Source organism: Colletotrichum truncatum (assembly GCF_014235925.2).
Source record: "Colletotrichum truncatum strain CMES1059 chromosome Unknown Contig_0001, whole genome shotgun sequence".
Classification (NCBI taxonomy): domain Eukaryota; kingdom Fungi; phylum Ascomycota; class Sordariomycetes; order Glomerellales; family Glomerellaceae; genus Colletotrichum; species Colletotrichum truncatum.
Window position 1 is genome coordinate 9,911,784 of NW_027222398.1, and position 11,707 is coordinate 9,923,490.

The window sequence follows — 11,707 nt, forward strand, 5'->3', positions numbered from 1 at the left end:
GGGGGATTCCGAAGGCCAGTCGCCAAGATTTATCGCCAAACGCCATGTGGTTACAAATGCTTGTGTTGAAGTTTTAAGCATTGCGCACGTTTAGCCAAGAAACCCCTACAGCAAGAATGTCACGCATGCTGCTAAAATCTATTCTTGAGAAGATCACCAGACCCAAAGACACCTCCGTTGTCTGCGACAGTGTATCCTCAATCTGCAAGAATCCGGGGTTTTTGAATATTTGGTATTGCCGTGGAGTCAAACTTCGATGAATAATAACTTGTGCAAACCAAAAGAATGCCGAGTCGATCCAAGGCCCTGATATCTGGAAAGTCAAGGGCGTTCTTTGAGTTCATTGGGAGGTACAAATTTCAACAGTGCGTACTTTAGCTATAGGTAGTAGTAATATGAGGCCTGCTGTTCATGTTTTAGTCGTTCTCTCATAAACGCCAGGCCCCGTTAACTAAACGAGTTAATTCGCACAAGATGTCTCTTCTTCATGATTAGACTGCTTCTGACTTGTCATGTGATTGGATCTATTCGGACATAATACCCGTGCTTTGGTCAGTGCATCCTCAACGGAAGCTGAGGCAAGAGAGTCCCGCGTTGATAGACTCTCCTTGCCCACTCAGTGTGCTATGCACCATAAGACACTTTGTTATAGCATTGAATGCGTTGCAAATCACAGGTGACAGACTTAGCTGCATCGGATGGTGGTCACGGGTGTCGAAGAACGCCTCCTGGAGACTGGCGTTGAACCGAGGAAGCTATCTTCTTCACCCAATATCCAGGATCAAGAAACAGATAACAAAGCGGCCCACACTCGTTCCGCAAGTATTGGGAGGGATGTTGCATCTATTAAGGCTATGATAGACCCTTGAATCGAACATGGTTCTAGGCCATCGAAACTGATGACATGGACCACAGGAATGAACTTGGCACGCTTCAGGCTTGGCCACTTCTTAGGCAGGGGTTTTCAGAACGCAAAACGGTTTATACGATTCTCAAGGTTGACAATCTCCAAAGCCCATATGGGATGGAATCATTATGAGCATTTCTCAATGGTTAACAACCGTCATTAGACGATAGTGCGTCTTGATCAATAGCATTTTGTTGTTCTGATTCCTGGAACACGCCACCCGATAAAAAAGATCTCATCATAGGTTAAACGGCACTGAAATTCCTGTCGCTCAGAACTCGGGACAAGCGGACGTGCGATCCGTCACAAACTGTACAACCGTGCATCTAGAGCTTGTTTGGGGCTGAGGTTTTGGGGATTCAAAACTAAGCCTTCCTCCACGAGCGCTCAAGCCAGCAGATCCCCGAGCGTTGACATCTGGCCATGCGACCTGCCTGCCAAGATCACACCACTGTCAAAATAATAGTTCCAAACTCTCCCCCACATACATACGATATAGCCACAGCCCCAAGTCTGCACTCTTCGGCCCGATCTGGTTGGTTTCATGAAGTAGCTCTTCGGGCCAAGAAAGCTAACCATAGCGTTTGCGCCAAACATGCTATGTTGAGTTCGGACAGTGTTAATGAAGGTGCCGTGGTGCCCTTTGGATTCTGTCAGCTTTTAAATAGCTGCGATTCTGCATTCGACTTAACCTATAGTGGCATGGGTCTGGACTTATCTCGTATTGCCCTTCGTTTTTGATTATTTTGCTCCACATTGATTCGTTTGCCAAACAGGACCATGTGCGGAATTACAGCCAGCATCGCGCTCCAGCGGAGTGGTTCCACTAACGGAACGAACGGAATCCAACGAACTAATCGATTAAACGGACATGATAGGAACGGGCTGCGGAAGCATGAAGCTCTTCATCAGCAGCTACAGGAAAGTCTTGGTGCTATCGCTCACCGAGGCCCAGATGCCACTGGTGTCTGGATCAGTGACGAAGGCTCCATCGGTAAGATCACCCTCTTGATCGTTTGGAATAACAACTGAGACTTTGCATAGGTCTGGGTCACTGCCGCTTGGCTATTAATGATCTTTCTCCCGACGGCATTCAGCCACTACACAGCGACGATGACAAAATCCATGCCGTTGTGAACGGAGAGATTTACGACCACGACGCGATTAGAGAGCGATGCATTCGAGAGCATGGCTACAAGTTCAAGGGTCACTCTGACAGTGAGGTCTTGGTTGCTTTGTACAAGATCCATGGCGCCCCTGGTTTCTTCGAACATCTCCGTGGAGAGTTTGCATTCATTATATACGATGAGAACGACGGCCGAGTCATCGTAGCGAGAGACCGCTTTGGCATTAAACCCATGTTTTGGACTCTTCTGGGTGAGGGTGCCAGCAAGCGGATGCTCCTGACTTCAGAAATGAAGGCATTCCGAGCTTTGGGCTGGGAGCCCGAATGGAATGTCTACGGCTTAATCAGCGGCACTTCGATGCAAGCTGACAACACCGTATTCAAAGACGTTTGGAAGCTAGTCCCTGGAACTTGGATGGAGATTTCTCGAGACGGTCAAATCAACCATCATCAGTACTGGGATCCAGAGTACAGAGACAAGGTAATTCGCAATGAAGCAGGTTCAGAAAGTTCATAATGCTAATCCAGAGCAGAAACAAGTCGAAACGCGAAGCGTTGATGAAATGATTTTGGAAGTGAGGAGACGTTTGATAGAAGCAGTGAAGCTCCGGCTTCGCGCTGATGTTCCTGTCGGAATCTATCTATCTGGCGGCATCGACTCGTCCGTTGTTGCAGGCATTGCAGCCTCATTGGCCCGTGAAGAAGGTGTCAAGTTGGGCAACCAAGATGCGACCAAGCGCATCACATGTTTCACAATTCAATTCCCAGAAAGCTCAGGCTTTAATGAAGCTGGTGAGTTCGTCTCAAGTGCTGGGGCTACGGACTTTTGCTGACACCTCCCATAGACATTGCTGAACGGTCAGCTGAGTGGCTTGGTGTAGAGGTCTTGAAGAAAGACATGAACGAGGTCGAGCTAGCCAACAATTTCGAAGAGGCAGTCTACCACACAGAACACCAGACTTTTGATCTGAATAGTGTGGGCAAGTTCTGTCTGTCCACACTGCCTAGAAAGCATGGCGTGCCTGTAGTCCTTACAGGCGAAGGTGCGGATGAGCATTTTGCCGGATATCCATTCGTTCTACCAGCTTTGCTCATGGAACCGGACTTCGCATGGCCGCAGTCTGGCCTCACGCACGACACTGACACCCGTGTGGCCATGTACAAGGAGATGAATGATGATATCAACGATATGTTCCAGAGAATAGGCATGTTCGAAGACGAGTCTGCCACTGGTGCCCCCAATTCGATGCGCTTGGAGCCTGAGTGGGATGCTTTCGCGCCATGGATTCGGGACACTTACAAAGCGCCTGAGGCGGGCGCTTCGACTATTACACCCGAGGTCTTTCAGAAGATGATGACAAAGTGGCATGCCTTGCATTCTGGTCTCTACATCTATACCAAGGGGCCGCTTGCCAACATGATCCTCACTTGTTTGGGAGACCGCACGGAGATGGCACACAGCATCGAAGCACGACCGCCTTTCCTGGATCACCACCTGGTCGAGTATGTGAACGGACTGCCTCCGAGTCTCAAGGTAGCATACATTGAATCTGCCGCGCAGGCCGCCAACACTGGAGCTGGTGCCAGCCTGTGGTGGAAGGACCTGAGCCCAACACGCCAGAAACTGAGCGAGAAGTGGATTCTCAAGGAAGCCGGCAAGCCCTTCATCACACAGGAACTCTACGAGCGCAGGAAGCATCCCTATTCTGCGCCTGTCAAGTGGCCGTGTGGCGGTCCCATTCATAAGATGATGAAGAGGATAATCTGCAAGGAGAACATCGAGCAGTTGGGATTTGTGGAGTGGAACAGCGCACAGAAGTGGCTCGAAGAAGGTTTCGGCGACGATGCGAACCCTAGAGCATTCAGGAAACTGATCTGTACCGCGTCGTGGGTGGTTATCAGCCAACGGTTTGGCGTGAAGAAGGCTGCTCAAGAGCAATGGCCAAACGGCATGTAGACTTTCGATTTGTCTACTTTTCTTAAGTTTCTGTCGCAAATGGAACATTAGAATTTGGATTAGGAGTAAGAAGAGGGCAACACAGATTGCATATCACCTAGGTATCGTGGCGTTTGGTTAAATTGACTCTTTTGGAAATGGAAATGCATCACAACACCATGTCTAAGTGTTTATGATCCAAGAGACTCGCACACGGCTCCAATGGCTATCGCCTACTGCCGCTTACGGCTTCGTCCAATTGTCCTGTAAGCTGGTGTGCTATAATGGGTTCTCTTGCAGAATACCCTTAATCAACTTTCAACAGAATCCATTCATCTTCATTCGTAAATGTTGCTTTGACGAAGATCTAGCTTGATGCGTTTGCAATTAAGTGGCAAAACACTTCACTGGGCGCTTCTTGCCTTATCTCGTCTGCGAGAGCACACTCAGCTTGAATATGTCAGAATGCATTGCATGCAACACTCAAAGACCTGGTATTATTCTCCCAAATACCTTGCCCAGCCTCACGCAGAGGAGAAGCTGCGTAAGCACTCAAAGCTAGCCTGCACTATAGGCTACCTGAACTCTTCTAGTAAAACTTAAGGAAAAAGAGTCAACTGGAGCAAGCCAAGGCTCTAAACCCAAATGACAGAAAGTCCTCCAAACAATAAGAAAAATAAAAAAAACCAATCATCTCAATCAAAAAGGAGTCAGAGGTGGCGAAGCAGAGCTTTCTGCGTCTTGCTTCGCTCCACGGACCGCCAATTTGCGCCGCGCCTTATCACCAATCTGTCCACCCTTCACAATGACACTGCCATCTTTCGACCGTATCTCAAAGTCCTCAGTGGTGGTCCACTCTTTGGCTCCCGTTTTGGCCTTGATGACCTCTCTGCCAACTTGGTTCTGTACGTCTCGCCTGCCGTTCAGGAGATCGTTGCTCAATTTCGACTAGCAATTTGGTCAGCACACCAGAAGGACTCAAACCTAAGATATTTAACAGATGGTTTGTTTGGCAATCCGTCTGTTAAAAAGAAGGAAGTTTCTTACAGCTCGTTCTTTGTGGGGAGCGCTGGCAAATTTAGAGATCCAGTCGGCGCGCGTGAGTGAATGGACAAGAAGCTTGCAGTCCTAATAAAAAAATCAGCTTATATTCACCGTAAAGTTTTAGCGGTTGAACCAACAAGAAGCTGTTCGCAAATGACACTCCAACGCTCTGCAAACGTCTCAAAGAAATCCCATGTCGATGTCGTGCGTTGGCCTGACCAAAGAAGACGCATCGTAAATCCTTTTTGGGCATTCATTGCCGCCATCTTTTCAACAATCTTGTAAGTCATGTTTAATCCAAGGTGAGAAAAGGAGAGGAACCCTTACCAAGAGTCGCCAGCAGAGAATCTCAATCTCAATGTCCGTGATCGGATGATGAACAACGGCAGCAAGGCGGTCGACTGCTGAGCTCTCCGGATTCATCAACTCCCAATCTGCTTTGTTCACTCCACTAGGCCTCAGTCTCTCTGCTTGTTTGCCAGCCTTGTTCGTACGTTGGCGCTTTCGTGATGAACCTTCCTCGTCAACTAAAATGGGCCCAGAATCCTCTCCTGCTTGCTGGGCCAAGAGTGATGAAAGGCGCTCCGTCGCTTTACGAAGTTCATAAAAGTTCGTCATGTTAGTGATATTGTCAAACAGCGTTTTCACATGTTCCTTCTGCTCAACTGTAGTCGAAGGCCAAGTCGCGTCTTCAGTCGGGCTCTGTCCTGCCTTTCTCTTGACGTGCCATTCATAGGCATCGTCTACTTCCTCGAAATGCTCCATGTCTCTAATGATACCTCGGTAGGAAAAGTTGGCAGGTCTGTTCAATTCATCCGCGAGAAGTGGATGATCGTCATCCCGATGGACAGGGGCCCTCTTCTTGCGGGATGCGGATTTGTGTGGCATTGGGGCTTCGTCTTCAAGATTCTGGTTCTGAGGAAGAACTTGTATAGGGCGTTCCGGTGGAAAGACAGGACCAGGATTGTGTTCAGGCTGCTGGAAAATCTGAGATAGCTTCATGTTGGGAGCATATCCTGGGACCATCGTTCGCAAGCGACGAAGGGCTTCATCAGTCATTTCAGGGGAGTTGAAAGCCAAGTACGATATCCAAGTATGGAATCTATTGACGAATGGCCAAATTTCCAAGAAGTCGGCACGGTTGTAAAATAAAGTCGAGTAGAATTGGAGGTCTGGGAACAGGCGCGGTCCGTCATGATATCGATACGGCACAATTTCATCTGTTTTCCTTGTCAATTGCTGAAGCCAAACTTACCCATTTTTCATTTTGCTAGATTCTCGCTTTGACGTACTATGAATGATGTCCAGCATCAGCTTCTTTTGCTCGAAGGGAACAAGGATGTCCTGAAGGACACTGATGTCAGCCTGGAAGTCGATATCCATGGTAGCTGGTCTCCCTGATTGAGGAGTTGAAGAACGCAGAAGCTTTCAATGTGAAAAAGATTATGTTGAAGGAGTAGTGACCGTGGATATTGATAGAGAGAATTCGTGTCGAGACTGACGGAAGGATAAGGTAGTGAAAGAAAAGCTTCTTAAAAAGGAAAGCGCAGAAACGTTCGGTGAGTTGTGGTAGTGACTGCATCACTCCGGGATAGATTGTTTACCTCCGTCTGAACGTATTTCCTAAATGGGTGAGAAGTGATTTGATGCCGCGATTCTGAGCCACGTGTGAGAATGACCGAGTGAATTCAGCAAAGCTCCAGCTTCAGTCAGAGAAGGACTTACCATCCTAGAAGATACGAAGTCCTCACCGTCGCTGAGGAGCTTGGAAGAAAACCCGGACAAGGCTCAACTAGTTCTACTACTGAAAAACCATGGCACAATGAGGTATCATAGGTCTTCGTCTGACGCATCAATACATTTGTATTTACTTTGATCACGAGGAAGGAAGAGCTAAACGCCGAACAGCGAAACCATACATTTACAACTCGTTGGAATTGATACTTGACTCGAATGGTGATACTGAAAACCTTATCAGATAAATGTGTCTTCAGAAATAGTGATCGCTTGTGACTTCAAATCTCCCTGCCCCCTTGGATCACAAGTGTTATGGCTCTTCCGGTTGGGGTTTCTCCCAGTGAACCCTAACTTTTATCGGCATGCCTTTCATAGAAAGCTCTTTTAGTGTTGTTCCAGTATACTGTAAAATAGGGAGAAGAAATCCAACCATTACGTTGAATATTTTATCCGAAAACTACCAGCTACACAACGACGCAGGATATGTGGCAAACTAGTAACTGGGAATTGCACCAACGCAATTATACTCATATAGCATGCTGGCATGCTCAGGTGAGCAGAAATCCAAGAAAATATCCTGGGCTGATAGCGGCCACTCTGCTTTTCGTTCGCAGCAAAGCATGGGAGTGGTCAATCGATAAAAAAGTTGTCATGGAGTAGATCCTCAGATCCATTCACGAATAATGAACATGAGCTGAAATAGAACCAGAAACCTCTAAATACTTTAGAGAGAATAAACCCGGAGAAACGATACATGGCCAGTCGGCGCCCATGGAAAAAGGTTTCTGAGAACATTGTATTTATCAGGAATGCTAAACAAAAGAGAAGGCCAGTCACTACTAGTCCCCTCATTCGGAGCAAAAACTCAAGAGTAGTTATTATTTTGAACAAGCCTACTTAAAGATCAATCCAAATATCATGCTACCAGCGCAAGGCCCACGCAGCATACAGTTTTTGTTAGGTATATTCTCATTCATATGATGTGTCCCTGGATTCGCTGGTGGATGTTCCACAGCTAGCACATATACTTCTTCACATTCTGTTGTCTTTGGCTCACTTCTCACGTTCTTTCCTAATTCTTTGTTGTGCTTCCTGTTATTATGGAAGGACAGTGTCCTTGTGAATGGACAATAGCTTTGTCAGAGGGTAAGCTCAGTTGAACATGACACATCACAATGACTTTACTCGCGTTGAGAGAAATGCCAGATCAATTGTCAGGGTATCTCTGTGCCTGCTTGTGCCAGTTCCGTGGCCCAAATCCGGAAACCCTAAAGCAAACCATTTATGACCTCGCCACCAAAGACCCGAAAACGCCAGCCAGGCTGGAAGTTACACCAGCGCATCATCGCATACAGACATGAAGAGCAAGCTTTTTTTTTACCATTGGCGACGTCCGCCTCGGCCTCTGCCGCCAAAGCCGCCGCGGTTAACACCGCCCATGCCCTGCTGGTCGTAGCCGCCATACTGGCCTTGGTTTCCTCCAAAGCCACCCTGGCCAAAGTTTTGTCCCTGACCCGCCTGGCCGCCGGCGTTGGCACCCTGGCCCTGCATACCGCTAAACATGGCCGACATGGTAGCAGGATCCATCTGGCTCGGGTCCATGCCCTGGCCCATCATCTGCTGCATCATAGCCTGCATCTCAGGGGGCATGCCGTCCATGCCGGACATACCAGGCATACCGCCGCCCTGCGCACTGGCACCGCCAGCTCCTCCACCAGGCATGTTCATGCCGCCCATCATCATCATGCCAAAGTCCTCCATCATCTTCTTATTACCTGCGGCGATGGCATCGGCGTTGAACTCGCCGCGAATGGCCTCCTGCTTGGCGGCGTAGAGGGCCCAAGTGAACTCGTCGAAACCGTAGTTGAAGTAATCACTGATGTCAGTACCGGGCTTACGCCAGGGCTTTTCGTTCTCCAGAAGATCTACAGGAGGTCAGCGGGAAGTTGCCAAGTGCAAGATGAAGGAGGTTCTTACCCTCGTCAATGTTAACGGCGGTGATGGGCTTGCCAGCGGGAGGGTAAGGAGGGTTCGCGTTAACATCGATAGTCGATTTGGAGGCGGCGGCAGCAGCCTTATCTGCGCTGGGGACACCAAGAGGGAGCTCAGATGGCGAGCCACCGGGGGACTCTCCCTCCTTCTTGGCGGGGGCAGGTTTTACGGCCATGTCGTTGGAAGCAGACCTTTGTGGAATGTTTCTGATATCGCTGTATCGTGATTGTCTATTACCGTGTGAGCTGGGAAAATAATCAAAGCTTTGTGAGGGTAGAAGAAGTTCTTGACGTACGTCGGAGGTGCCGCCTTTGTGCCATCATTGCGCTCAGTGATAATATCAATGTCCTATAGAAAGAGCCGGAACAGTCAGTAACGGATATTCACAGGCACCCTTTAGGTCGATACAACAATAATAAGACACATAAAGTCTAGTTATAAACTTACTGAGTCGTCTTCGTCTTCGTCCATAGCACCACCCTCATCTTCCTCCTCGCCCTCTTCCAGCTCCTCATTCTTCGCGTCTACTTTTGGCGACGCGGCTTTGGGTGCTACATTTTCAGTTGTCGCTGTTGCTGCTGCTGTTGTTGTCGCCGTTGTTTCAGGAACAGTAGGCTCCTCGGGAGCGTAAAAATCATCGTCTTCGTCAATATCCATCTTTGCGATTCGGATGGCGCCGTATGCGTTTCGGGGGGGTAGTGATGTGAAATTCGGTAGCCTCACGTCAGAAGCGATTTCTCCAGCAGCTGCCTCAAGCTCCGGCGCAACACTGGATGTCCAGATGGAGGGCACGGGCCACGAGCAGCCTCGAGCATTGACCAATCACCGTCGCTTTCAGAAAGCTCCCATGTGGGTCACGGAGCCCGGCCAAAGTGGTCGCCGGTGGACCAATCAGCAACAGTCGCATTCTACCTGGGCAGAGACATTGGGAAGAGCTCTGCCAGCTGTAAATGGTCTGTGCACTGCAGCATCGGCCGCCAATTCTTTCGCGTTGACCGCGCTGCCAGCAACAGGAACAAATAATCTAGCCTAAATCCAAGTTCACGGTCAAGTACAGCAAAGCCATCAAACAGCTCCAGCTGCCACTTCGAGCCAGCCTCCAAGGACAACTCCGGTGGTAAAGGCTGAAAAAAACAATACCGGTTCTTCTGCATTCGACGACCTCGAGTCCCTCGGCAAGATGTCACTGTTTGGACGGTCTGCGAGTGCCACTGGCGGCGGCTTAAGCATCAACACGGGAGCTGCTAATGCTGGGTATGTCTTTTGATTTGTCGCCAGGCTTCTACAGATTTTTGTAGCTCTGATAAAGATGTGCAAAATGGAATGTCGCTGACAAAAAATCTCATGCAGTGCCGGCCCCTCGTCAACTCCCGCAGCTGGAGGCGGTCTCTTCGGAAACTCTACAGCGACGGCACAGCCTGCTACTAGTGGTGGTCTCTTTGGTGGTACTCAGGCAAGCAGCGGAGGACTCTTCGGAAAGAAGCCCTCTACACCTGCAACCGGTGGATTGTTCGGTTCGGCGGCGACAGCATCTCAGCCTCAACAACAACAACAACAATCAGGAGGATTGTTCGGTCAGCAAAACACGACGGCTCAGACAGGCACCAGCGGAGGGCTTTTTGGATCGGCTGCTCAACAGCCAGCCCAGCAGCAAAATCAGCAGCAGAGCGGAGGCTTGTTTGGCGCAGCTCAGCAGAAGCCCGCAACGGGCGGCCTTTTCGGCCAAAGCACGGCACAGCCTCAGCAGCAGTCGACGGGAGGACTCTTTGGTGGCGGCAACACGCAACCTCAGCAAAATCAGCAGCAGAGTGGAGGTCTTTTCGGCCAGAGCCAAGCTCAGAACCAAGCCAAGCCCGGTGGTCTCTTGTAAGTGGCCCTCGTCCGAATGCTCAAGCACAAGCTAACATGCTTCAGCGGTGCATCAACCCAGCAGCAGAACAACACAGCTCCCGGCCTGACTATGGGTCAGTCGACCACGCAGCAAACTGTTCCCGGCGTGAGGGTAGATATTTCTAACGTCAAGGGCACGACTCGGTTCAACGACCTCGAACAGTCCTTGCAGACTGAGATGGAGAACTGCGACCTAATGATCCAGCGCTTCATGTCGCACGCCTCTGAGATTAAAGGCTTCATGGCTGCGCACGGCGGCGATCTCGAGCAGCTCACCAACGACGTCAACTGGCTTCAGAGAAAGTACGAGGGCGTCAAGACGACCCTGGACGAGGATATCGTTACTCTGGCACATCTGAAGGATCTCGTCAAGTCAGACGCCGACATCGCAAAGATGGCGTTTGCCGGTGCTGACCAGCTCAAACTTCCCGCTCACTACCACCAAACCTGGCTTACCCGTGGCGGATCCGGCGGTAACGCGCCGAACAGCTCTCAGGACCGCAACTTGGAGGACGTCCTCACGCTGTTCTCCAACGAGGCTGACAGGCTAAAGGAGCTTCACCAGTTCCAGGTTCAGAAGATCAAGGAGATGGAGCAGCACATGCCCGGTGTTGAGCACGGTCTTTACGAGCGAGTGCGAGCTCTCCGGGACCAGACACAGGTTCCCGCCTTCAACATGGTTCTCGATCTTTTGGAGACGATCAAGATGATGGGCGACAAGATTTACGAGGCGGCAGGCAGCATCGTTGACGTCCGTGAGAAGCTTACCCAGCTTCAGCGCCAATACCCCACCAAATGAGGAGAGCAATCGGCAAGATGGACTTAAGTAATGATGAGGCCCGGGCAGTGGCGCCAGAGAAGCTCGGCGGATGGCTCATAGGAAGCATATGGCGTTCAGGATGGGCAAAAAGTATATATGTATACCGGGAAAATTGGCAAAATCATAACGTGGCCAAATCTCAGACACGCTGTAATTCGTTTGAGAATCAGCTCCTGAGCTATTCATGGTCCCTGCCAGACCTTGGATATGAAGCCTGGTCGGCTGCGAGGTGGATGATTTGGCAGTCAAAAGCTA

General features: G+C 49.8%; 4 protein-coding genes across 4 annotated transcripts; 2 read left to right on the top strand and 2 right to left on the bottom strand.

Annotated features, from left to right (window-relative positions):
* Positions 1–1,687: 1,687 nt before the first annotated feature.
* CTRU02_202774 (asparagine synthase) lies at positions 1,688–3,990 on the top strand (the record flags this gene model as incomplete). The annotated part of the gene is made up of 4 exons (XM_036728938.1): positions 1,688–1,901; positions 1,952–2,514; positions 2,567–2,825; positions 2,879–3,990. The coding sequence occupies 4 exons, from the start codon at positions 1,688–1,690 to the stop codon at positions 3,988–3,990; spliced, it is 2,148 nt and encodes a 715-aa protein (XP_036579453.1).
* Positions 3,991–4,668: 678 nt separating this feature from the next.
* Positions 4,669–6,396, bottom strand: CTRU02_202775 (uncharacterized protein; the record flags this gene model as incomplete). The annotated part of the gene is made up of 5 exons (XM_036728939.1): positions 4,669–4,917; positions 5,017–5,097; positions 5,151–5,279; positions 5,341–6,233; positions 6,306–6,396. 5 exons carry the CDS (start codon positions 6,394–6,396, stop codon positions 4,669–4,671), a joined length of 1,443 nt encoding a protein of 480 aa, XP_036579454.1.
* A 1,731-nt stretch (positions 6,397–8,127) lies between these two features.
* Positions 8,128–9,399, bottom strand: CTRU02_202776 (Fip1 domain-containing protein; the record flags this gene model as incomplete). The annotated part of the gene is made up of 4 exons (XM_036728940.1): positions 8,128–8,675; positions 8,728–8,972; positions 9,038–9,090; positions 9,190–9,399. 4 exons carry the CDS (start codon positions 9,397–9,399, stop codon positions 8,128–8,130), a joined length of 1,056 nt encoding a protein of 351 aa, XP_036579455.1.
* A 523-nt stretch (positions 9,400–9,922) lies between these two features.
* On the top strand, positions 9,923–11,431 carry CTRU02_202777 (nucleoporin NUP49/NSP49; the record flags this gene model as incomplete). The annotated part of the gene is made up of 3 exons (XM_070204090.1): positions 9,923–9,996; positions 10,093–10,608; positions 10,657–11,431. 3 exons carry the CDS (start codon positions 9,923–9,925, stop codon positions 11,429–11,431), a joined length of 1,365 nt encoding a protein of 454 aa, XP_070062672.1.
* Positions 11,432–11,707: the final 276 nt, after the last annotated feature.